At 41.0% G+C, this 26,875-nt stretch overlaps 1 protein-coding gene across 5 annotated transcripts; it reads left to right on the top strand.

The window, feature by feature from the left end:
• Positions 1 to 273: 273 nt before the first annotated feature.
• Positions 274 to 26,176, top strand: TMC5 (transmembrane channel like 5). 5 transcript variants are annotated; one of them, XM_051632310.1, is made up of 24 exons: positions 294 to 310; positions 2,612 to 2,702; positions 7,814 to 7,975; positions 8,293 to 8,492; positions 8,891 to 8,995; positions 10,666 to 10,758; positions 11,522 to 11,621; positions 12,209 to 12,299; positions 12,611 to 12,859; positions 14,043 to 14,194; positions 14,742 to 14,886; positions 15,437 to 15,592; positions 16,158 to 16,324; positions 16,980 to 17,058; positions 17,384 to 17,481; positions 19,171 to 19,266; positions 19,806 to 19,881; positions 20,713 to 20,846; positions 21,956 to 22,129; positions 23,340 to 23,418; positions 23,756 to 23,848; positions 24,634 to 24,732; positions 25,039 to 25,084; positions 25,657 to 26,176. In XM_051632310.1, exons 3-24 carry the CDS (start codon positions 7,902 to 7,904, stop codon positions 25,776 to 25,778), a joined length of 2,628 nt encoding a protein of 875 aa, XP_051488270.1. In that variant the 5' UTR covers positions 294 to 310; positions 2,612 to 2,702; positions 7,814 to 7,901; the 3' UTR covers positions 25,779 to 26,176. The 5 variants fall into 5 exon arrangements, with proteins under 5 accessions (XP_051488273.1, XP_051488270.1, XP_051488275.1 ...); XM_051632313.1 differs by lacking the exon at positions 2,612 to 2,702 and having other exon boundaries at positions 274 to 310; XM_051632315.1 differs by lacking the exon at positions 15,437 to 15,592.
• The last annotated feature ends 699 nt before the right edge of the window (positions 26,177 to 26,875 follow it).

The following is a 26,875-nucleotide window of genomic DNA, read 5'->3' as shown; positions in this document are numbered from 1 at the left end:
TTTTTTTAAATTTTATTTTCCTCCTGCTTTCTTTCCTCTCTTTGAGCTGTAAGAGCAGGACTTCAGCTCCCCCTTTCCAGGAGGTGCAGTTCCGTGCGCAGCCCCTTCGCGGGGAAGGGAACCGGGTGATCCCGGCGGCAACCCCGGAGCCGGAGGCGGGACCGGGGGAGCGGGCGGGGCCGCCCCTGGGGTGCGGTGCCGGCTCTCGAGGTGCCGGTTGGCGCGGTGCCGGTTCCCGGGGCGCCCGCCGCAGACGCCGGGGCACCTGGCGCGGACGAGCCGGGGCCAGGCTGCCTTCCCCGGCGGGCAGGTAAGGGGCCGGGCCGCGCGTCCCCGGGGCTGCGCCGTTGTCCGTCGCTGCTGCGGCTCTGCCGTTCGGCGGCCGGTGGTAGGGCCGGGGTTGCCGGGGCTGTTGGTTGCTGTGGTCCGAACAGGGTCTGCACCCGCTCCCCGGTGGCGGGGCTGGAAGGTGGCTTCTCCGTGCACCTGTCCTGAAGGAGTCACCCGAACTGCAGAGAGGCGACTGCAGCTTGCTGATACCGACTGTTAATTTAGGGTGATAGAACTGTTAGGGCTGGACTGCGTGCGTTGTGTTCAGGGGTGTAATTGGTGCCTGCTATCTGATAGGTCATTAACCACAGAGTGGTGCCCTTGGTATCAGCCCTGCTCTGTGGCACTTAATGGCTTTGGTGCCCTGTTCATCACATATGAGCTTTGTCTTCAGCTGGAAGGGTTGGTCCCATAGGGGATTAACAGCCACATCCTTTCCTGATAGGGTCATACAATGGTTTGGGTTGGAAGGGACTTTGAACATATAGTTCCATTCTCCCTACCATGGGGAGGGAGATCTTCCAGTAGCTGTTTAGCCAGTGTGCTACACTGTGAAGTGTTGCACCAGCCTTGCAGGGATCACCAACTTGCAGCATGACATCTGCTTTCACTTTGGTGTAGGTTGCATGTTTGAGTCTGCTTAGATAGCGAGTGAATATGGCACTGCATTTTCCAGGGAGCAGGCTGTGACTTTTCTATGTTATGATAGGTAACAGGAAGCCAGAAGTACTTCTGTATTAAATAGGTGGGGAAAATCTCAGGTTTAAGTATTCATGTTCTTTGTGGTCAGTCATACTCAGTCAAAATATGCAGGCTTACTGTTTAGAATGGAATCATCATAGAATGGTTTGAGTTGGAAGGGACCTTAAAGATCATTGAGTTCAAGCTCCCCTGCATGGGCAGGGACATCTCCTGCTAGATCAGGCTGCTTCAATACAACTTTCTCTTTCCTCAGTCGCAGCATTAGTCTTCTCCTTTATGCCCTAACCTACAAAGGTTGAAACATTTCTATGCAGAAGATTAAATATACATCTAAAAGCCAAACATTTACGTCCAAGATTTTATGGTTAAGTCTCTGTCCCTTAATGGTGCTCTGTCAATTAAGCAAACCTGCAAGCAGTCTGTGTACTGCATGGAAGCTGTTCCAACTCCTGCTGCTGCCATTGTCCTACAGTCTTCTGCCAGTCCTGGAGCAACAGCAGCCTGATCCTGTGTTGTCCCTAGCTCTGGAGCCAGGTTCAAGGTGTGATAGTTGAAGTGTCCCTGCCCATGTGATGCAGCCCTGGCATAGGATGGGGCTAGCAGCAGGCTGCCTGTGCTAAGCAATGTAGTTGAAATGAAGCCTGTTCTGAGCTGATGTGTCAGTACTCCACCCAAAGCAGTTGATCTCAGGGTTGTTTTTTTTTTCTCTCCCTGCTCCATATAAGTTTGCCTGGAGAACTTTTATTCTTGCCATGAAAGTGGTAAAGTGGTGTGGTATGGCATGGCTGTATGGGCTGACGTAACAGGAACTGCCACTCTACAGTGGTGTCCCCTTTCACGTTTTTGTGAAACAGCCTCTAATTGTGACTTGTACAATCCATAGCTTCTGTATGTTTCATTGTAAAATACGACCCTAATGTGCTAACATACTACATTGCATTTTTATGTAGTTGCGTTTTGTTGGGAAAAAAAGGATTTTGTTTACGTGAAATTATTTGTCCAACAATTTGAAAATTGCATATAAGGATTTTGAAGAGTTGGGAGAAACCTGTGACAAAACTGGTTCTCTTTCTTTTCTTCTGACTGATTCTTCTCAACCATTTTCTAGCTTTTGTTGGTTTGTCAGAATATTGTGAACAGCTTTTGTTTTCCCTCACGGTCATCTGAAATGCTGCGTGTGCAAATAGTAATGAGAGTACAATATCCTAGCAGGAAATTAAGCTAGAAATTACAAAGAGAACAATGGGCTTTTTTTAATTCAACAACATTTAAGACCTTTAAAAACTTATCTAAAATGACCATATGTGTAGTTTTCACAAGCTTTTCCAGTTGAATAAGACTCCTGCAACTGATACTGCTCATTAAAGTGTAATTTGAAGGGTGCATTTAAACTGGATGGGTATCCATTGCAAGTACAGAATAATCAGAGCTTTCTTCTTAAGGCAAAATAGAAGAACTGTTCTAGTAATCACTGTCTCATGCCTCCAGAAGACCTGGTCTGGTAAGCTGCCTTTCCACTGAAAGCAGAAAACTAACTCCAGACAGGTACTCAAAACCTGCTTCCTTTTTTTGTAACCAGACATTTCCTTCAAATACAAGAAGCTGGTCATTCACAGCTACCTGAGCCTGTCGTTCATACCGGAGGATGATGGAGAGACCAGCTGTATGAGGTGAGAGCAGAGACATTATCTACTCTGCATGGTTGCAGAGCTGAAGGAGGAGGTGGAGAGGCTAAGGAGTATCAGGGAGTCTGAGAGGGAGATAGACCCTTGGTGTTGTGGCTTAGCCTTGCTGAATCAGGCCCAACAGTCAGGTGGGGCTCGTGGTGCAGAGGATAACAAACAGTGGCAACAAGTTCCTGCACAGCACACGCAGTGTAGTAGGTATGTCCCTCAGGTAACTGTTCCACCTCCCCAGGTGACCTTGCAAAATAGACATGATGCTTTGCAAGGGGAACCAAAGAGTGATGAGGATGATAGAGTTCTCAATTCTTGGAGTAGCAAGGGGGTAGCCAGCAGAACTGCCACCTTGGTCTTCTGAAGGGCAGACTTTGGCCTGCATTGGAGCATGGTTGAGAGTCTCCCTTGGAAGACAGTCCTGAAGGACAAAGGAGCCCAAGAAGGCTGGTCATACTCTTAAAGACACAGGAGAAGGCCATCCCCAGGACCTGAAAGACAAGCCAATGGGGAAGAAGGCCAGCCTGGCTAAATAAGGAGCTTTGGCTGGATGTCAGGAACAAAAGGAAACTTCCTGGCCTTTGAAAAAGGGTTGGTGACCTAAGGAATACCTAGATGTAGTGGAGCTATGTAGGGGGAAAATTAGGAGGGCCAAGTTGAACTAGATGATCTCTAGAGGTCCCTTCCAACTCTGACAATTCCGTGATGTTGGTTAGTAGAGGTAAAAAACTTGTTCTGCAAAGGAAGATTTAGTCCTGCTATATGCAAAGAATGTGATAGTCTGCAGTTTGGAAATCTGGTCACAAGACTGATTTGCACTGATATGAAGTGGTTCTTGCATTTGCCTTTTTTCCCACATAATAGTCTGTGAGCTAGGTAATGTCTTTCAAGTGTTAAAGAAATAATCCAGAGTTCTGTTCACAGTTTCTTATTCTCATTAATCTTTCCTCTCTCTGCCAGGTATGCTGTTCTTACTCTTCAGTTCTCTATTTCTAATTTTAGTGGTTTTATATCCCTGATTGTTCATCTTTATCCAGTGCTTGTAGTTTTCCTGGTGGTTTAGGTTTGCAGCTTGTGTTCAGAGTTACGGAAATAAAAGCAAAACAAAGCAGCCAAGGAAAAGACATTTGCTCTCAAAGAGGTCTCTGGGGAAAGGATTAAATAATGCAAAATCCCTGTGTTATATACTTCAGTCTGTAAGAATTGTGATTCCATGGGGCCTTTTGGGTGGAGAAGCAGGGATTTGTGTGGTAGGTTAGGGAAAGCACTATAAATTTCACAGAATTAGTGAAATATGTGAACTTTTGTCTACTGCCATTAAGCAAAAACTCTGAAGTGTGTGCCACATCTTTACAACGCTTTACTGGACACTAAAATTTAACTGTATGTTGTAACAATTTTTTGAATGTTTCAGGAGCATGTTTATAATAAAGGTGTCTAAATTTAGTTAGGTGAAGAAGTAGAATCCTGCTTGAGACACTGCAAACAGAAAGTAGTTGGCAGTCCTTCTCCAGAAGTCTTATCTGAGCAGCCACAGGTGAAAGAAAGGATTTAAGTTGCAAATGAAGTGAACAGAATGAAAATATTGCAGCCTTACTATATTGGGAGGCCAGGGGGGCAGGAAATTACAAGAAGACTGTTAAAAGGAAAGGACAAGGCAAACAAGTAAGTAGGTGCAACAAATGGATAAAGAGCAGATAAGGAGTAAAGTTCATGACACTGAAGCAGTAGCTGGAAGCAATGGGAGCAGCCAGCTGAGGGCAGACACCTTACAGTGTTCCCCCGTGTGAGACACTGTCTGCTTCTGCTAGCCTGCCTGGCTACTTTCTGCACCCTGCTCTTACTGACTGGGGCTTGGGAGGATGGGATCTGAATGCAGGCTGGGTAGCATTGCACTGTAGGAGCTTTGTGAGCTTGAAATCCAACAAGCTGTTGGCAGAAACAGCAGCATTGCAGCCATAATGGGGATGTTGTCACTCTCTCCTTTCGCTCCCCAAGTTGGTTCTGTCTTATGCCTAGACAGTAGTAAGCAGATGAGTCTTCAGTGCTACCACGTCATCTTTCACTGGGAAGATCTTTTGTAGCAGAGGCACAGTTTACATTACTCAAATTGATTGAAGGTATAAAATAACAAAGGTGACGTTAGCACCTGTAATTGACCCTGCTGACATGGATAAAAGCACAAGGGAAGGCTGGTCAGAGGTGATGTTTGTCAGTGCAGACTGGGTACTTTGGCAATATGCATAAAAGATATGCAAAAAAAATAATGCACATGACTTCCGTGTATGATCCACACTTGTTTCATTGCAAATATGTCAATTAAAGATCACATTTTCTTGAGTGTAATGTTTGATTAGTGTCAATTCACAGGCTCTTCAGTTTTGCTGAGAGGCTTTCCTGGTTTGTTTTAGCAGTGTTGAAACTGGAACCTAGCTGCTGTTGCAGCATGTAACCTAGTTTTAACTCTGGTCTGTGAGTTTGAGAGACTCACTTTTGGCTTCCAGACATCAATCCAATTTTTTCAGTATGAGGCTGTGTAGAACATGTTGAACAGGACAGGAAGGCATTAATAAACCAAACTCGGGTAACAGTGAAGCCCTGTCCAGTCATAACCTACAAAATAGACATATAAGTCCTTTACCTGTAACCCTTCAGTTAAAAGGATTACAAAAAATTCTCCTTACACAGATCTTGAAGAGAAATGTAAACAGTAAGTCCCAGAACTATATCACAGTTGAATTAATAGCATTGAAAGAAATAGAACTAATAGAAGAACTGATTCACAAGGTTCAATGTGCTCTATTTCCATAAAGATCATTCTAAGTGGCTTTCCTGAAACCTGATACCAGGACAAAGTACTGTTTTAGCAAGATGTTCCATGTTTGTTTGAGTTGTAGTCTAAATGAGGATTAGTGTCTATATTAGAGAATTGCCTTTCCAGGAAGGGATGAAACTTACCTGTAATATTTTATCAAGGCTGTTGGTCTGTGATGTGGAGGCAGTTATTTTTCTGGGAAGTGATCCAGAAGCATGAGTCTACACTGCTTGGAATTTCCTGTTCTGTATCATTACAATGTATGTTGAATGAGTTAGGCAGAAAGCAGCCACTCTCCACCTGTCCTGTAACTTTTTACTTATCAATAAGTAAGATTATTAATAAGATTATTAAACCCACTGAACTGAAACCCTTCCATCCTCCAGATGAGGAACACCAGAATTCTCTAGTTGCTTGCTGAAATCCAAAATGTCATCCAACAAATGGACACCACTCTGCAAAGGCAAGATTAGTCAAGCTGCTGCTTTTTGTGTGTCTTTCACAAATCAACACTGCTCTTCAGTGCCTTTTTTTTTTTTTTTTTTTTCCCTTCTGGAAAATAACTTTCAAAGATAAAATTAAGTCTTAATGTTATAGCTTTTGCTGGAGCTATGGTTTACTGCATTCCATCATAGGTCAAAAGAAGAAAGAGATGGTTTAGTGTGCTTTGTGTTCTTTCCAGTGAACTGGTCACAAATTTATAATCTGCCAGTCCATCAAACCCCAAAGCAAACCTCTAATGTAGACATCTGATATGATAAGAAGAGTTTCTCATGATCTTTGGGCCTGGGCAAGCAAGGTTGTTAGAGCTGGTTAATACTTCCTACCAGCTTGCTGCTGATTCTACACAACCTACACATTTCTATAAAAATATCCATTCTCTCTACAGTTTGAATGAAGACCAGGCAATCTGATGAGCTGTTTAGATGAGTGGTCAGCTTTGCTGGCAGGCTTCCCAGCTTTCTGGATGGTTGAGTCTGAGTGAGTTGGGTTCCTGGGAAACCAGTTAAAAAATAGAAAAATGTATTTTTCAACACTCTTCAAAGGGAATTGTCTGAGATTTTTTTTCCCCTGAGAAAGTATCCTTTTCCTCTCTAGCTTTTCATTAACTTGAAGTGTAGAACACTTTAATAGAAGAAAATTTAGTTTTCCAAGCAATTCTTTGCAGAAGATCATTATATTATATTTTCGAAGAGCTGTTTGCACACATCACTTTCAATAAGGACAGAATGTACTATTTCCTAAAGAGTTTGAATAAATCTTCAGATTATATTCTAAGCTAGTTCTCAAAAGATCATCAGGAGCTAAGTGATTCCTGTCAAAGGAAACCCTTCTATCAGGAGATCTTCCCATGACTTTTATGTAAAAGCCTTAGATTCTTGGGGTGTTTAATGCTTGGAGATACAGAGAGGAGACTCCACTAATTACTTTTCTGAATACATGAGAATCTCACTCTGTCTCTCTAGGTGTGGAATTGTTGCCTGAAAAAACCACAAGTTTCACCTTGTTGGCAGTAACCACATTCCAGTATTTACAGAAGGGATGGGTGATGTACCTTGTTTGCAAATTGCCTGGTACGCTTTTCTTTGCTGAAGATGTGGTCCTCATAGCACGATTCATCATGTTGGCATGGAGGAGTAGACAAAGTTCTGATTAAAATATAGGACTTGGAATTAGATTAACCACCTCTGTTTATATGCAGACCTCTTTGCATGCCAGTGTGCAAAACCTAGGCAGTGTTTTACAACTGTATTGATTTTTAGAGTGTCTTCCAAGATCCCTAGGTGTGTAAATGACTCACCAGTTATTTAAGAGCTTCTTCTGACAAAAGGAAAAGATTTTGACAGGCCTTCAGAAACTGGACACTGTACAATTATCCATTTTGAAGATACTTTTCTTCATGTGATAATTCCTTTACTGCAGTAGAAATCATAAATAAAAACCACTGCAGACAGAAAAGCTGATTGAGGAGATTCAGCTCTGCTTTTCTAGGAGTGGAGCTGAGATAAAAGCAGGGTCTGATGGGTTTTGCCAGATATGTCCTTTATTGTGTTTTTTTTTTTTCCCTTCCCTGTTGAATAGCTTGGCAGCTGATCAAAGTTGGTGTGTTGCCTTTAAGAACAAATGCTAAAAATTGCTTCATTTATAATTTTGAGTATGAGCTTTGATTCATTGCAAGAGCTGCCTGGTTAACTTAGATTCTGTTTTTCTAATATAAGGCTCCCTTTTCATCGACTTACCCAGACTTCCCTTTTCATTTTTTATGTACCTGTATCTATTTTGTAATCAGGTCTGTAATCAGTTTTCTCATGAACATATTAATGAAGCAGTAGAGACAAAAGTAAGGAAGATTTCCTCCCTCAAGCCAACAACTTGTCATGTCTTATCACTACAATGAAGCCTTTGAAAATCCAGACTACCACTTTTCAGAGACATTGGAAATTGATAGAAGGTGAGTTTATTTAATTTTGCTGTTGTGACTGCCATAAGACATTAAATTATTTATAAGTGGGAGAAACTTCATCTCTAGAGTTTTAATTTGTGGAATTCTTTTAATCCCTCCTTTATGCTTTCATTCTCAGACACAATTTTTAAAGCTGCTTTTATGAAGAGCATTCAAGAGAAATGGCATGTTTGCTTTTTACTTGTTAGATGAATTTATCAGTTAAATGGGTGTTGGGATTTATGGCATCATGTCATGGGTATTTTTTAATTTGGGTAATTTTCATGATGTGCCACTCGGCGTTTTCCTTTTTGTTGCTCACACAGGAGGAGTTCTCAAAAGAATCTGTCCTTTCACCAAAGCCCTTATGATTCTTCATTCCATGGTTCCTATGGAGAACACAGTGGAAGGGGACAGGGTAACCCAGTGGCCATACCAATGGCCTCCATGAGACATGGCTCTGAATACAGAGAAGGTTTCCCAAGAGTTAATGTCCTAAGCAGAAATCCATATGGAAATTTTACAGGTATGTAATTTCTGCTATGAACAGCTTACAGAAACACTGGAACAAATAATGGCTTATTCTGTCCTGAGGGAGTCCTGCAGCTCTGGAAAGCTCCACTCAGTGGTGGTGACAGTGGGGTTTTTTGCTTTTTTGCTAGAAGTAGTTCAGATGTTACATTAACAGACCAGGTCTGGACGGTCTCTTGTATTAACAGATCCGTAAATACTGACTTGTATGGACTGCCCTGAGTCACTGAACACTAGGATGTACATTGGAGTGGGATACAGGAGTTTTGTTAATGGGATATATTGCTGTGTTTGCAGTAGAGCTGTATTTGGTCAATAGGGCTGATATTCTGTCTGTGTAAATAATCCACAGCAATATACAACTTCCTGTGTAATTCTAATTTCCTTCAACAGATAATCTTTCCTTTGAGCCTGGGCCAGAGCTGCCCTACCCCTCACCTTCTGCCTTCCATCAGCTGGATCGCCGCTGTCCCAACAAAACTCCCAGCTTGTCCAGGGGTAAGACATAAGGGTTGTGGTGCTTTAGAATATTGCATGGCAGTCTTGCCCTGGATTAAATAAATATATTAAAACCCCCTGGTTCAGGGATGAACATATTCACATAATAAAAGGAATCGTAAAACACGTTCTCTTTCACCATCCTACATCTGAATTTTTCAATACCTTTCTGAAGGTTTCTTTTTTTCTTGAGCAGTGAAAGAAATGTCTACCAATTTTAACCCAAACTCCCTGTAAGTGGGTTGACATAAGACAAACTTACACAGTTTTCTGAAGAGGCTCATTGTAGGAGGAAACTGGGGGAGGATAGGATGCATTTTTGAGGCTGTTTTTAGTGTATTGTTCACTATGTTGTCTCCATGTAAATTCTAGACTTGTAATTAGAGATTTATACTCATTATACAAGGGGTCTGGAATAGTATAATCTGGGTTTTGTTTTAGACTAGCATAGTAGGTTATTGTTCATGTTCTGGGTAGGAACTGTTCTTCCCATTGTACAAGTTTTCTATGACAATCATTTTGGTTCCTGTCTGCAGCTTTTGGAATGTAGTTGAGTTCTTTCCTGGATGTTACCTGGGTGTGTTGAAAGAACCTCCTCTCTGTGCCTGCAAAGGAGAGATTGTTGGGTTTTTTCTCTTTCATCTTTAAGAACACTGTCTTTAGACCTGATCTTAACCATTAAGATCTGATTTGGCAAAATCCTTTATTCATATTAAAAAGCAACCTTTTTTCTTTTTTTGGTACCTGGAAGTACCTTGCTCTGTGAGTGACCATAGAAATAGGACCTTTCTGAGCATCAATGATCACATGTAGCTTTTAATACCTAATGGGAAAGAGAGTGTATTTCTAACACTGCAACTAGGGGATAAATGTCTGGATGCTGAAAGTTCAAGAAATACCTCCAGAAGGAGGCACAGATACTTTTATTTTTCTGATTCTTTTTTACTGCTACAAAGGAAATTGACTCAAAGTGAAAGTGACACATCACATAACCATTAGATCTAAATAGTAAATATGGTGAAGGAGCCTGCACCATGTGTCTTAAGAACTGGTGCATCAGTTGTCTGGGGCCTTCCACACCAGAGGCTCAAGCTCAAAAGGGGTATGTAGCATTGCACAGACTGGCCATTAGCTTATTGGGAAGGTGGGGAAAGGAAAGCTGTGGCTAAAATAACCTGATCCCTAGCTGGAAGGTGAATGCATTTAAGGAATATGGCCTCTTGTGTTTGAGTAATTGGATGACAGAAGGTTGAGAGAACAGTTGGATTTTGGCCCCAGGGAAATGCCAGTCTGGTACACATAACTTAGCATGATTGAGTGAATCTAAAACAATCCCTCTGAAGTCAGTGGAAGGATTTTTAAAGAAAGGACCTGTCTTCCATGAAGAAACTCTTGAATAACCAGCTGCACCTTTATAAATGAGTTAGGTGACAGTTTTCTGTGACAGCTCAAGCCTGGGCTCAGTTCCTCTTTTCCAGCATGTATCTGAAAAATTTCATGTGGTCGTCAAGCATGACCAGGTAAGAAGTGGGTGGGAGAGTATATGTTTGCACGTAGGTAGTGAGATTGAAGGGTTTACTTGGAAGTTGTTGCTGTGCAAGTGAAATCTGAGTTTCTTTAGTCAATTTGTCAGGAGTATCTGAGCTTACTAAACAGGGCATGTTGTTTAGGTAGCTCTTCTCGGAGGCACAACAGAAGACCTCCTGATGAGATCTGCATGACTTCTTCCAGCCTGTTTGAAACAGATCCAGCCTACAAAAAAGGTAGGAGTTTAGATAAGTGGTTTAATATTAAATAGCATCTTGCACAAGGATGGTGTGGTTGATACTATTTTTTGCTTATCACCAGAATTGCATGTACAGTCTTTCTGTTGTTATGGGAACCACTTTGTGTTAACTCTAGTGATTAATCTTTTCTATTAGTACACAAATCTGATCATAAGTGAAGCACAGTGCAGTGTGAATATGTTTTAAATTGTGGAGAGAAAAGCTAAACTCTTTATTAGAATTCGTTTACCCAGCTAATGGATTGCTGTCAGCCACTGGGTCTGGAATTGGCATCAAATTCCAACTATGCTTGATTGTCAAGTAATACAGTTTTGTCTCTCATAAGTAGTGCCATCTTCAGGCACTAACATCAACTGAAATTACAGAATAAATAAAAGTTGAGCTTCCAAGTCAATATAGCATCATAGAAAAATATAACTATCAAACAGTGATCAAGCAATAGACCAGAATCTTGGATTTTGTCAATATTTTGTTTTCCTTTTTATTGCAGCTCTTTGTATTAACATCAAACAAGCATCAGACAAATGGTGTTTATTTCTTAACATTCAATATTGTACTGTTTACTTACATCTGTATTAAAATACTGATGGAGCTGGGGATATTCTGGGGAGTGTTATGAAGTCTCAGAACTTGCCACACCTTGACAGCAGTGGAAATGGGGAATGTTATCCATTCGGATTTTGTTTAAGAATTACTGTGTTATTATCCAAAATATTTTATTTTTCATGGGTTTATTCAGAGGAAGAGGTAGTTGGAAATCTTGCCAGTATGTCCACCAGTGAAAGGATTAAAGAAATCCGGAAGATGCCAGAGACCATGAAAAGAAAGAGAGAGATCAGGTAAAAATAAAAGTGTATCTGTTTAGTTTAACAAACACTATACTTTGACCATCTAGCCATCAAGTGTGGGTATTTGCCATCTGCTTAGCTCTGGTTTGTCATTTTGAAAGGGCTGAAAGTACTTTTTAAAGTACTTTCAAAAAGTTAACATTTTGCAAGGGAAAATAATTTAAAGATGGTTCATTGTCCTTTTGCTGGATGAGATGAGTCCCTCATGGTTATATAAAAGGGAATATCAGGGCCTTGAGATTTGATTTGGAATGATGACTTGTGATTTAGTTTCAAAGGAAGCTTAGATGTTGGCCATTGAAAATGCAGAAGAGACCACATGGTCTCAACCACCCTTTTGCCTCCACACAGATTATATTTAAATTTTGTTCCTAGAGTGAGTTAGTGGAGGGGTTAGAACATGCTGTCATAGCATGGGCAAGAGCTGTAGTATCAGCTAATAGAAAAAGAGCCGTGTATTACTAACTCTGATCATGTGGACATGTGTGAGACTGTATGAGTAGCAAGTTCTTTGGCTTCTTGTTTTAATTACAACCCATACTGTAAGGCTTGTCACCCATTGCCCTGCTTTTCCACAGGAATAAGGTTCTTGGAGAAATAAAAACATCAAGGCACTGCAATACTCAGCTGTCACAGTGCTGTGCAACGTGTTTGCAGGGAGCAGCAGTGGTAAGTGTCAAACTTCCCCGAGTTGCAAGAGATCAAACCACTGCACCTGCAATGTTATCACTGTCTCCTGAGGTGGCTTGATTTGTTACTTACCAAAGAACTAGTTAATTGCTGCAGTGTTTGTTAATAATGACTTGTAGTACAGTAGCACTTAGGGATGCCAGTTAAGCATCTTACGGTGCATGTAGTGGGGGAAATCTCTTCTTATCATCAAAATGGAACTGTAAAAAGTGTCAGGCTTTATTATGTGAGTTTAAGTCCCATTTAAGACTTCTTGATTAGATTAATCTCTCTCCTCTTCTGCATTTCAGTCATTTCGGCGATTTAGAAATAGCTTGTCAGAGTATTTTGACCTACTGCAGTTCTGGCACAAGACTCTGAAGATCATTGGTGCAGAGTTTGGAACAAGTGTTCTTTCTTATTTTATTTTTTTGAAGTGGCTGCTAAAATTCAACATCTTTTCATTCTTTGTAAACCTCAGTTTCATCATAATCCCTCAGTTTGCTGCAGCAGAAGCAAATAATCTTTCATTCACTGGTCTGGAACTGGTCACTGGAGCTGTAAGTATGTAACAACAGTTTTGTATTAGTACTGTGATCAACAGATCTACTTTAAAAACTCACAACAAAGTAAAAAATCTAGTATTTATTATTAAGAGGTGGAGTTAGAATATGATGTGACTAGAAACAATATTTAGTACATATTTGGAAAAAAAAAAGCTGCAACAAACATTGGCACAGAGTGAGGTGAATGGAACTCCTGATGCATTTCTCACTGCAAATGACTGCTGTGTTCAGCAATATTTCAAGACTTCCATCACTCTTTCAGAAAGCAGTGGAAGAGTCACAAAGGAAGCCAGGCCTTCCAGAGATGGCTATGTTAGTCTTCAGCAGAACATTTTTCCCACGCTCACAGATCTTTGTGGCAATCCACTGAACTTGGTGACACCTGGAAGCAGGAAGATCTTTCCATTGTGTGGAGATATTTGTATTCAGGGAATAAAGTCCCAGGCTATTTTTAAAGGAAGATTTTGCACTGCTTTAACTCTTAATAGTATTCATCAACTGAGTGATCAAAGGAAGACTATTTACTCTTCTTTTTCTCTGTCTTTCCTATAAAAAAAGTGTAAATTTTATTATTGTTAATGGATTTCTCTAGTAGTAAACAATACTCTGGTCTTTCTAACACTTAGGTAAGAAGAGATTTTTTTAAAAGAGGAAAGGTGTCACCCTTTTCCTCTTAAATGCTTTGAAAGTACTGTGTTTTGTAGTAATGCTGTTTAACTTTGCAAAGTACAGTCACCACTGCAGGAGTTCAGCTCTAATGTAGTAACTCTGGTGTTGAATGTTGCATGTTTCCTTCCTGGTTCCTTCATAGCTGCTGATAAAGTTTGTCTGCACAGAAACTTGCTCCTAAGAAAGAAGCAATTAAACCTTTCCCTCTTCATGAATTTTCAGAAAAGACCAAAACTTGCAAAGGTGTTGAATGCTCGTGACCATCCCACATGAACCTTAAGAAGGATGCAAATAAATTATTTATCTCTAGAAGCTCTCAGAGTTGTACAATATTTTAGCTGATAGAAGGAAAACAAAGTGCCTGATATTTAGAAGTTTAATCACAGCTGTGATTTTACAGTAGGGAATGGGACAGCTCTGACTTCCGTGAATTTGTCTTCAGAGGATGATATTTCTGACCATATGTAGGTTATAGCAAACATTCTGAATTACTTCTGTATCTTTTCAGGGTTATTTTCAACAAACAGTACTCTACTATGGCTTTTACACCAATGCTACAATCAGCAAAATACAGAATGGTCCATCCTACAACATGCAGCTGGCCTATATTTTCACTGTTGGAATGTATTTTGTCGTCTGTTTTCTTATTTTGGTGTTCAGGTAAACTAAGTCTGTATTCTTATTTCACTTGTATTAAGGGGAAAAAAAACTCAACCAAAAAAACCCAAAATAAAACAAAAAAACCCCCACCCTGTTAGTAGTTGGCAGTAATAGTGTGTGTTTCTGTGAGTTCTTATGTTCAGGTCTAGAGTTTAAGTAGAAATTCCTGTTCAAAAGACAGTGTCCAGAAATCAGACCTTTTATTAAACAAATGAAGAGCAGCTGCAAAATAGTAAGGGACATGGAGAGAATCCCAGTTCAAAGCAATGGATATCATGATCCCCCTTTTGTAAGCTGTTGCTCCTAATACCTTCTTGTTTTGATGTGGCCTTCCAGAGGTGAAGATTGTCAGCAACAACTAGGAGAAGGAAATGTGAATTGTTTCTTGCATAAAAGTTTATTTTCCATGTTGTTTTACATGACATGCTCTGATATCCAGTAGCCTTGAGGTGGGATGGAAAAACTGACAAATCTCCCCTCTTGTCCTGCTATACAGACTTGATGTGTTTCCCCTTTACACATCTAACAAATTGAGTTTTCATTGCAGCATGGCAAAATCCTTCTGCAGGAACTTCATTACCTCTCAGACATACACTGGGAATGCGAGCAAACTCCTCTGCACTTGGGACTTCAATATAACTAATGAAAAAGCCGTGAAGCTGAAGCAAAAGAATCTCAGCACACAAATCAAGGTACAAAACACAGGAGGTACAGGAAGTTGAAAGGTACAAAAGTAGCATACATGAGTCACTCTGCCAGAGATCTGTATGTACATCCACAAGGTTGTATGCACAAATAAGTCTAGCACCCTAATCCTGTTCCTAATAAGATTTAAGTCCTCCTGACTGGTAAGTCTCATTTGGTTTGAACTCTTGGAGCTGGCTTAGCTACTTGTTGGGTGTTCTTTCTGTTTAAGCTACATATAAATATTTGTATGCTTATGTTCTATTGAATGAATCTTTGTGACTATTAAATATTTGCCAGAGTATTTCTTTTGCTTTTCCTTCCTGTTATTTAATTATTTTGTAAACAAAAGGCAGGCTTGTAATATCTGGAAATACAGTGTAACTGTCATGATTTTTAGGATAGGAACACAAAATTGTTCAGTAAGCATTCCCAGGATATCACTCTGCTCACCTAGCAAAATAATCTTTCATTCAGTCTCTCAAGTAGTTACTTGAAACAAGTTTTGCTTTGTGCTGTTGACTAAGGAGTTCTTAATTAGGAATTGTTTCCTTGCAGGAAGAGCTCAGTGTAGCAAACCAAGAAGTTCTGAATTTTTCTGCAACAGAGAGAGTTGTTCGCATTGTTATTCATCTTGTTTCTTGGCTTGCTTCCCTGGGAACAGCAGTAGCTGCTTGTGCTGCTGTTTACTTCCTCTCCATTAATAACCTAAAGGTAAGGACAGATTTTGTACTCTGGTTTTGGAGGTGTTTTCCCACATGGCTGTCTTGCACTGAGTGCAAGCAGTGGTCTGTTCACTACCAGGACTGTAGGGAAGCACAGCTGTTGTTTCTGCCACTGCAAACACAAATCCTGATATACCTAAATAGCTGGTTTGCAAAGGTTCACACTGCTGGGGACTATGGCAAGAGTATAGGGCCTAAGGGGTCTGAGCAAATCTGCCCCCTCACCTCCACAGCTGGTTGCCTGTGTTTGTGGCTAGCTTAGGGATAGTGCAGCTGGTGACCTGGAAAGAAGCAGGAAGAAGAAGCCTCTGCAAGGCTTGCCTTTCCTTTGTGTAGGAGCTGCATTTGAGCTGGGGCTCCCACCCTTGGTTCCATGGACTGTGAGGGGAAGTGGAGAGGGTCACTGAGCTGCCAGACATGGGCTCATAAAGTATGATAATCTCTGACCTGAAAGCATACAGGAGGTGCGCCAGGCATCTTTCCTGTAGATAGAATTTGAGGCAGCATTTAGTTTAAGGCTCTAAGTTGGGGTTGTTTTGTTTTTCCTCTCTCAGCTGTTTGTGAAAGGGCATAAAAATGACCTAAAGAGCCAAGCTGCCGTCCTGGTGCTTCCTATTGTCACATCACTCCTCAATGCATTCATCCCATTCTTCTACTCATGGCTTGGACACCTTGAGAGATTTCGGACTCCTGGACACCAGATATATGTCACTATAACCAGGTATTTGTTCCTACCACCTCTCACTGCTTTTTGCCCGAAGTTGTCTGACTCTTCTTTTTGACAGCAAGCTGTGTCTAGGAGGTGTGGTGGGCAGTAGGGAGCTATGGAGGAGAATTCATCTTCTCCAAAGGGTTCTGTACACTTTCCTACATGTTTTTTTTGTCTTCTGTGAGCCTTCTGGAGTGTACATCTCTGTATGAGAAGGGGTATAGTTTCCCTCTCAGGCCCACTATGACACTGGGCTTGGTTTTGTTTGTAGCTTCCCTAGATGGCCCCTGGGCTGTTGCTCCCCCAGAGAAAGGACAGAAAGTGGAGAGAGGAGGTCTGATTAAATACAGATGTCTGGAATTAACACTGTGGTATGTCTGGTGCCCCTCAGACCTTCCTCCCTGTGGAGCTCACACACCCAACCCAGCAGCCCGTTTAGTCAAGGCTTGCGCCAAGGTTGTCATGCCCAGCTCACCTCTGCCAGGACAAGAGGTGAATGCTGCACCTGAGCTCCCAGGAGAGCTGCTCTTAGTCCTGGCACTCTACAGAGCTATTGTTGTAATAAGAGGGGGTAATAAAGCATAACCAATGGTTACCCTGCCATCATTTCCTCCAGTGAGCTTACAGACTAGCTGTCAGTGTGGTTACTGTTACTTTTTCTTTTTAGAAATATCATCCTGAAGATAACAATTGTTGGAATACTGTGCTACTACTGGCTGAACATTGTGGCTGCATCAGAGTCACAGGTAAAGTTTCAAAACTACAAATCTTTGACTGACAGTGCCAGGTTAAGAACCACTGTGATAAAAGGCTTCAGCAAAGAGAAGTACAAGCAGTGATGTGGAAAGCTCAATTGCCACCCCAGTGTTGTAGGAATACAATAACTGCCCACCTCCAGTCCTGGCTGGTTTGCAGCATTGTTCAATGAGAGGTCAACTCTGGTTAGTCAGACTATTAGCAAATCTTTGATCTGTAGCTCAAGTTTCAGATGCCCAAGCATTTGGGAACAATGTTAGAATTGCATGATTTCTGACTTCTAGATTATTTTTTTTTTTCCTCTGCTTCTTAAAGTGCTGGGAGACTCTGGTTGGCCAAGATATCTATCGTCTCGTTCTAGTTGACTTCATATTTTGTTTGCTTGGCTCTTTTTTTGGAGAGTTTTTACGAAGGTGAGTGCTGCTTTTCTAAACTTGTTTTTATTGATAAGCCAAAGACACCATAGATGTGGTTGTCTTTTCCAGTGTGAGAAAAGAAGTCCAACAGAAGTTTGGCTGTGGCATCACTGAAGCTTCCTCGGTTGTCTCTACCAGGCATAGTCTCTGGCTACATGCCTTGTGTGTATTGCAGCTGCTTTTTAGGAGCAGACCAAAGTGTGTACCATTCTGCTCTCCCATTGTGTCCTTTTTTTCCTTTGGAGATGGAAACACAGTCAGGGAGGAAGCCACATTGTCCTCTCATGGATCTCCTGAACGGGGTAACAAAGGACCAAGTGTCTCAAGCAGAAAACCTTGCTTTTCTGCATATGCGCAAGCACATTGCTGGCTTTCCTTGGGGGAAATCCCTCTGTAATTTTTTTCCTTTTAATTCTATGTCATTCTACAGAGTGTACACAAGCTTAAAATCTTATTTTAATCAGTCTTATTAAGGATGTAATAAGGCTTCGAAGTGTAGAGTTCTGCAGCACAGTGAGAAAGTATTTTTGACTGAACATGGACACAGCTAAGATGTAAACAGAAAGTCATTTATTTACCTTTGACATCTCCTTTGTGTACCTTCCCATTGCCAAACATTGTTTATGACTTAAGATAGCAGAGTATGTAATTGCTTGTCAGCTCCACAGGGCACTCAGGGTTCCTGGCCATACTTGTGTCAGAGACCCTTTGCACATGGTGTGAACAAGACTGGTTTACAAGGTAGGGCTTTGTTAATTTTAGGTTAAATTAATACAAAGCAACATTGAGAAGCCTGTGAAGACCTTCTCTCCGTAGCTCTTGTCAGTATGCTTCATTCCTCCTTCTATTCAAGTAGGAAACCACCTCCCAGCAAAAGGTCACAGTACCACAACTGTGGTGTCAGCTATCAGTGTTCTCCACTAAGCCATGCAAAAGTACCAGACTTACAGCCATAAAAGATTCAAAGTGAAACTGCTCATATTTATTTGTATGTGTTCAGAGTAATGGCCTGAAAGCCCAGCCCTGGATTAATGTTGATGCTGCAGCTGATAAGGTGGTACCAAGACCTATGTTCAAGGTGAGATGGGATAGTTATCAAAATCTTGCTGCAACAGAGAAACCGAATCTCCCCAGCTCAGGAAAAATTAGGTGATATAAAGGATTGTTGGAATCCTCTGAGTACTTCCTCACCTGTGTGTGTCTCAGCTACTTGCAATTTCAGTTAGTTTGAAGCAGGGCATATTTTAGGATGTATCAAGAGTATCAGTCTACAAGATGCAGCTTTTTGATTGAGGCTGAAAATTCTCAGGACTCAGGAACTGAAAACTGTTACATTTTTGTACTGAGCCAACTTGCCATTTCAACTGTTTAAACATAAGCATACTTTTCTGGTACAGTTACAAAATCTCCCTCCCCCCCCCCCCCTTTTTTTTTTTTGAGTTGCATGAAAAAATATCCCAGTCCTTACTTCAGTCCTGCTGTGTTATGGGAATCTGCTTTTGCCAAACTGTTTCATTTTTGGTGTGCTGTCTAATCAACAAGCTGTGGTTGCTTTGCATGATGTGGTTAATGCAGCCCCTGAATAATTTGTCATTGATGCCTGTATTCAGGTGGTCTTTTATAGACATTTCTACAAAGGGTTTATCATTTAGCAAATACTGCTGTGCTGTGGTTTCCCCCCTATAGAATTATTGGAACTACAGTCTTTCGGAGCCTGGGGCTGCCAGAATTTGATATTGGACGAAATGTTTTAGATTTGATCTATGCACAGACTTTGACCTGGTAAGTATCACATTTACAGCCAAAATTTCATTTACACTTAGCAATGCTGTGGAACATTCTTATTCTGACATTTCTGGGTGCTTCCTGTCATGGGGGAAAGAACAGGGATACAAGCCTGAGAGAGGTGGCACGTTAAGTACCTTTAGTAAGGATTGATTGCCAATTTTCTTTGTAACTATGCAGGTAATGGGAGAGGCCCCTGAAAGGAACATCTTTGAGTTTTGTTTATTTCCCCACTGGGATGGTGTTCCTTTTGAAATAATTTCAGTATTAAACCCTGGAAAAGATGCCTTCTTTCTGAGTATGTTGCTCCAATTGTAACAGTTTTGCAGCTGTGTATATAGATACGTATGTTGAAGTTGTGTATTTTTAAAGGTTGACTTACTGTTACAGGATGAATGTTAATATAATTACATTTCCAAATAACCAAACACTAACTATATATTAAGTTAGTGTGATACTTTTTGCTTTCAGTACACAGAGGGCTGTGTGCTGAATAGTGAAGAGTTAACTTTTCTCTTACAAATCCTTTCTTGTAGGATTGGTATCCTCTTCTCACCTCTCCTGCCTGCTATCCAGATGATTTCATTTTCTATAGTATTTTTTGTGAAAAAGGTAACAAGCTTTACATGTATTCATCATAAACCAAAACCATTTTCAATCTGGGCAGAATTTGTGTTAAAGTGCTGGTTTTGTCTGGATGCTGTGGGGTTTTGCATTTAGGGGAGCAGTTTGGTTAATTTGGTTTGGGGGGGAAGGGTTGCTTTAAAGTAACACAATTTAGATGCATGTTATAGACCTCTGAAACTTGAGAGGGGGGAAAAGTGTGGAAGGGTCATAGGAGAGGTTAAGAGCACAGTTAGAGAGGGAAGAAAATAAGGAGTAAAATTGAAAGCTGGGGAATTAATGGTGTACAAGTGCAGGTATCAATATAGACACTCAGCCTGTGTATGTGATTTAGGCTTCCTGCTTAATCCCCAGCAAACACCACCACCCCCCCAGGTGATCTAAGTGTAAGCAAGGTGATTCAGCTAAAGGTCATGGTGGCAATTTATTATTTTCAGAATTATTTGTCTCAGTAGGAGGAGTAGATGATTGATTGTTGGGTCATTGAGTGGTTTGAAGTGTTGAATGTAGAAGAACAAGGCTGCAGCTAGAAAGATTGAATCTGTGGGTTTGTGTGTGCTACAAAAGCAAACTCTACCCACCAGTCCTGAAGACCCCATCAGAACTTCATTTTGTCTCTTAGTATTTAAAGACTATATTACTGAAGTTTTCTGAAGCCACAGTGTATCTATCAAATGAATGTAAAAGAAGTCCTTGGAAATGTTTGATAGATGCTATTCCAGCAACTGCCACCAGCAATTTCAGTGGGATTGACTTAAACTGAGTTGAAGTGTCAGGTAACACCATTACAAGAGCCAGTGTTCCTTCATCTCTTGAAAGGTCAGTCTGATGATGAATTGTCAGCCCCCTAGCAAAGCCTGGAGAACTGCTCAAATGACAACATCCTTCATGTTCCTGCTGTTTTTCCCTTCCTTCCTCGGAGTCCTGTCTGTGATTGGAGTCACTGTCTGGAGGTAGGGAAGATCACTGGTGTTCAAGCCTACTGTGTTATGCTGTGTGACCTGATGCCAGGTAGAAGAATCTGCATTCTTCTGTAGAAGGTTTCAGATGTTCATGAGATGTTCTGTATTCTGAAAACAGGGACAGTCAGAGTTTGCAAGAATGTGGTTAACACAGTAACTTGTCCCATAAGAAGGTGGGAGGAGAAGAAAAGTAACCTTGAAGTTTTGGGTTGCTATGTAAATGTCACAGCAAACTTGGCTTTTGCTCCTGCTCAAAAGTTTCTGCAACCTAGTCCTACTTCCTGGTCTTATTTATGTTACAGACCATACTGGGTCTGCAGTGGAGAAGCACCTGGAGAACTCAATTGAGGTCAACTTCTGGATAATTTTCTAACCTCCCAGGCTCTTTTTGCAGGAGTGCTGACCTCTGCAGTAATGCATCTTGGTTGTTACTAGTATTTTAGAACTGGTTTGTTTCTGTGCATATTGCTCCCCTCACAGTAAGCAGAACAGCATGGATACCCCTTGTCTTTTTCTTGGCAATTTTCAGCAACATGAGTTCAATATTTAGTAAGACAGGTGGCTACACATGAAACCAGGTGGATGAGATATTTCAGAGCAAACATTTCCAGATGGCAAGTGGGAATTTCAGACTGTCTGAGAGGCTCAGTTTCAAAGCAAACAACTATTCCCTATTTCAGTCTACCTGAAAATGTTAATTCTTGCTCCAGGCTGCCTTACTTCACCACATCCTGTTGTTACTGAAAAGCTGTAGGGACACATGTCCTCCAAGGCAAAGTGAAATGATGATTCCTTTAAGCACTTGTGGTGAAACTCTGAAAATCCAAATTCTTAATTTGCTGTAGCTCATACTACAGTGATTGACTTTTAGGTGAAGATTGTGTTTACAGGGCTCAGTACCAACCTATGGCAGTGGGGACTCTTGCCTCTCACTGCAGTCTGGAGTGGGCATTATAATGGCTAGAGAATGAACCCAGATAAAAATCAAACCTAGATCATGGGAGTTCCTGAGGGTCTAAAGTGAGCAGAGGGCTATAGCATCTTGGACTAAATCACTGGTTCATATATGAAGCTTTAAGTAGCTATTTTCTCACTTTCAGGTTAACACCTTCAGAAAAATGTGGTCCTTTCAGAGGTTTGTCTTCAATGTATGCTGCAGTCTCTGAGTGGATGAAAATACTGGAGAATTACACTGCCTCAAAATGGGTAGTGTGGATCTACTATAATTTAATTAAAAGTGCAGTTTTCTTCTTCATCCTCTCTACTGTTCTCCTGTAAGTACCAGCTAATGAAAAGGACTTGAAGTGGAAAAAATTGGCTATGATGTAGCCATTCTTTATTAAAACAATTTGCAAAGTACATTTTAAAGCATCAAAAGTGATTGGTTATGTATTTGAGGTACATAAAGAAGTTATAAAACCTATTCCTTTTCTGTTAGGGTGCTAAAGCTCTTTACAAACCAGCTTCATGCTGACCCTAGATACACTGCTTTTAACTGAGTATTTCTAGTTACTGCTGCCTAGAGTCCAGATCTTATTACCACTGGCACACTTAGCTTTAGGAATGTCAGCAGAAGGGAACATGGAACATGCTGCATGCAATTAGCAGGATAGATTGTTCTTTATTTTTTCCCCAGAGGTGCATAGATCAGTAGAGAAAAAGCAGGCTTTCACAGGCACAGGTGGTACAGACCAGCTGTATTCTGGGACTCTGACAAAAAGCAGAAGTTTGGGAGGTGGTTGGTTTGTCTTTTCTGACCATTTCTCATTGGAGGAGTCATTAGAGGAGATGATTCTGTGTAAGGAAGAGCTGAACTACCACAGGGATGCTGCAGTGGAAGGGCATGGTAGTGCACAAGCAGCCCGTTTAAGTGAGCACACCACATGGGGAAGTGCTCTTAAGGAGGTTGCATTCTGATCCCAGCTCAGCTCTGGTACATGCACATACTGCCCCCTTGGCTGAGGGAAAACCAGGATATGCTTATTAGGCTCTGTGCTCGCTGGTTGGGTGTTGTGGTGGTGCTGCTTGGTATTTCTAGCTTGGCCACACACACCTAAGGGCCCAAACCTGTTCATGTAAAACAGGACCAGGATTGGCCTGGAAGCAATAACTGCTCAGTGTTGGGATTTAAGGTCCAGGCAAATGTTAGGTAAGAGCATTAGGTTACTATTTATTATCCGAATTGCACCTTGTATTGTTGACTTGTTTTAATTGTCCCTCTCATCTGGAATACAAGTCCATAAATCTCTGGGTCTTTTCCAAGAGACTGTGTTTAGCAATTTCATGTGTTTGCCATTCCTTGTGTAACTATATGCATACTTTCTTATATATGTATCATATATATGTGCATATATAGATGTAACTGTGTATATCTTTTAATAGATAAAATAAGCAAGATAACTTTCTGTTTAGGCAATGACTAGGAGGAAATACTCACAGGTATGAGTGCTCATGTTCAACTTTTTTTGGGTCTTTTTTGTTTAGAATTATTACTTATATTTACTGGCAAATAATAGAAGGAAGAAAGACTGCGACCAAACTCTTACATAAGCAAATTATTAATGTAAGTTTGACTTTCCACTTTATTTATATTTTTGTTTAAATTTGGCGTCCTTGTTGATTGTGTCATTCTGCTATTGTGGAGCTGTCATCTGTTTTTCCTATGACAGTATAAGGGAGGGTGGGAGCCTCTCCTCATGGGAATTGCAGGGAAATTTAACTCACAAATAGTTATTGCAAATTAATCGTACCTTCAAGCTGTGCTGCTGCAGCTCCAACTGTAGACAATTTCAGAATAGAAGGAATTTTAGTTATTCTGGTCAATGGTTATTCACAGGCCTTGAGCCTCTCAAGAATTATTTGTCCATTCCAGCTAATGATCAAATATCTCCTGACCATAGGAAGGAAAAGATAAAATGTTTTTAATTGAAAAACTACGGGCACTGCAGAGGGCAAACCAAAACACATCTGAGCCAAGAAGACAACAGCAGCAGGTCAGTTTGATAGTTCTGATGCTGTTGTTTCAATTATGTGCTTGGTATGATTTAGTGGGGTTTCTCTAGCCTGGCAAATGGGCTGCCATTTTGGGATATTTAAAATTTCACCTAAGTTGATTGGTTACTAGTTAACTCCAGACAGCGAAAGGATACCGTGGAAATTCTCTAACCATTTGTTCCAGAGTGGAATTTAACCTGATAGAGATAGAGAGAAGTCCTAACCCTCACTAGTCATGTAATATTATGAAACTGCCAGAAAACATTCCTAATTTGGGTATGCAGGGGGGATAGTCACTGAAGAGTTTGGCCACACTTTAACCTTGCCTAGACTAAGAAGAGGAGGCTGCTTCACCCCCCGGACCTCCTGTATGACTGCCCATCACTAATATGATAATAGATTTAAATAAACAATGTTAATAATTGATATATTGATGAATATACATATATGTTAATCTAAATAAATATTGACTGTAAAGATGGAGCTTAAAGTGAATGGGCATCTTGGGTGTGCTGGGGCTTTTCACACACTAGACAACCTGGTGGCTGTGTCCATTATCACAAGTGGGAATCCTGAAGGGAGGGTTTGAGAGCCCATAAAATGTGGCTATTCTTGCAGCTGTTAAAGTAGTATTTCAAAAAGAGATGCCAAAATAATCTCATTGTGGTTCTAGTAGAAGAGCCATCTCCCTAAAACAAGGGTGATAGCCTTGGGTGTAACACTGACAAAGTCCTGATTGGAGCCAGAATAGAGGACTGCAAATGCCAAATATTCTGTCTTTCAGAGAAGAGCCCCTTCATACCGCGCCTCCCGACGCTCTGCCCGGCGACGCCCAGGCTACCCAGGAAGGGCATTTGGTGGAAACCAAAATGCATCGTACGAGGTAAGATGGTCAAAAGAAAGGAAGTCTCTGCTTGATTTCCTTATGTACAGCCTGGGGCATCATCTAGACAATGGGTGTATGTTGAAGTAAGAAGTCATCCTCTATGTATAGGAATAATTTTAAAGATTAATTTGCACAGATACAAAAAAATGTTATCAGAATAGCTGTTGGAATACTCAGACTCCCAAATCTGCTTAAGATTTGGAGAGTGGTTTTGTTACCTGTAACTGCTATCTTTTTACATAAAAGTTAACAGGTAAAGGGAGGAAACATCAGCCTAAATCTACTTGTGAATTTTGTTTTCAGGATCCCTACTCTACGGGGATCATCCCAGGGACTGGCTTCCCATTAGGTAAGCAACAAATGCTGTACTTGGAAAGCAGCTCATAGCAGCTCAGCTCAGCATAAAAGTTTGATTTAGTACAGACACGGCGTGTAGCAGCTGGGTGTGAGACACACAATTCTAGCATCTTGTGTAAAGAGAAAACAAGGCTGGGTTTTTGGGTAAACACTTTCTGTAGGATGTGTTAATTGGTAGCTTGCTGTGGTGGTGGTGACTTCTGAAGGCTGATCACAAGTTTCTGTATACCAGAGGGTTGAACTTCTGTGGGTAAATGAGCCATTTTGTCTTTTGGGAGCAGCCACAGGCAAGAATATGACATCAGAGATACATGTCACATCTTGGTATGAATCTCAGAGGAGGTTATTAATGACGTAGAGTCCCTAGGACATTGTGTCTGAAATAAAAAAAGGGATGGAAACTTGTGTGGTAGCTTGAACTATTCCTGGTTTGCGCAAACATGGAACTTCATTCCAAATGCTTGACAGATGAGACACTAAAATAACACAGGGCTTTTTAAAGGGGGTGGGTGCTTATTGTACCAACACCCGCACAGCTAACATTGTTTGCTTGGTGAAAAACAGATGCAGAGACACCCCAGCCCAGCAGCCAGCTGGGCATGTCTGAGGCGCTGGCGCTCGCTCTGCGGGCTAGAGAAGCAGCTCAGTGGGAAGATGAAGATGAGGATGAAGGCTACAGACCATGAGCATGTTCATTCAGTAAGAAATGTTAAGTCATTGACTGATGTTCTGCAGAAAGCAATACCCGTTTGCACTCATGACTGAAAGAGCCATGCAAACGTTTTTTTACCCATAAATGGAAGAAAAAATAGAACAGATTGCAAAATGTATCCTGACTACAGTTTATTATTATCCTGTGTTTGAAGTAGTGATACTCTGATGACAGACTTCCCCCAGGACTGCTCACCACCTCAGTTACAGTAAGGGTACCTCCACAGCTGGATACTTGTTGACTGAAAATAAGGAAAGTTGTGCCTAATTGTAAATAAAAACTTTGGTCTAAACATATTTTTATATTCAGTTACATTGTTCAAGCTGCTTTTATCTGATCTTAACCAAAAGATTTATCAAATAAAAATAGAAGGAAAATAAAATGCAGTTGTTCTTAATGACAGAGTTGTAATAACTGCAAAGTAACTTCTGTGAACTAAGCTTCTATTCCACTTTCACTTTTCTGAGCCATTTAACAGTTTATGACAGTCACTCAGCAGCTTTGATGCTAAAAGTTATAACTATGTTATCAAAATTCTCATCTGTGTAAAACCACTGCTTGTAAACCAAAAGTTTACACATCTTTTTCAGTAAAAGATTGATTGGAAGTAACACAGTTGAGATTTATCATATGACTTGAAGACACTTGATCCAGGTCCTTTTTATTGAAAGCCACAGCTTTGCCAAAATTGCTTTTTTTTTGCTTTTTTTTTTTCCTTTTTTTTTTTAGCCCATTTTCTACTCTTGCCTGGTTTATTCTTCCCTCCTTGCTTTGGACATAAAAATGAATATTAAATATGGGCCAAGTGTTTGCAGTGAGGGTGGGGACTCTGCAGTGCCTGCAACTCATGCAGCAACAGCAAAGGGACCTTTGGAACAAGGGTCATTAGGTCTTCTGCTGTGTAGAACATAGAGGTGAAGACAGAGGCTACAGCACACGTGAAATAGCTGAGCAGAAACTGGCTGAGGGCAGAGCATACACATGATAATGTGCCCCAGAGGACTCGGATGGTGATTTCTACAGTGCAGGGTGCATCAGCCACAAGAACCAAAGAAGCTCACATTACCCTGA

The sequence above is a fragment of the Apus apus genome, chromosome 14 (assembly GCF_020740795.1).
Source record: "Apus apus isolate bApuApu2 chromosome 14, bApuApu2.pri.cur, whole genome shotgun sequence".
NCBI lineage: Eukaryota > Metazoa > Chordata > Aves > Apodiformes > Apodidae > Apus > Apus apus.
Note: the sequence above shows the minus strand (reverse complement) of the source record. Positions and strands in the feature narration are given on the sequence as shown.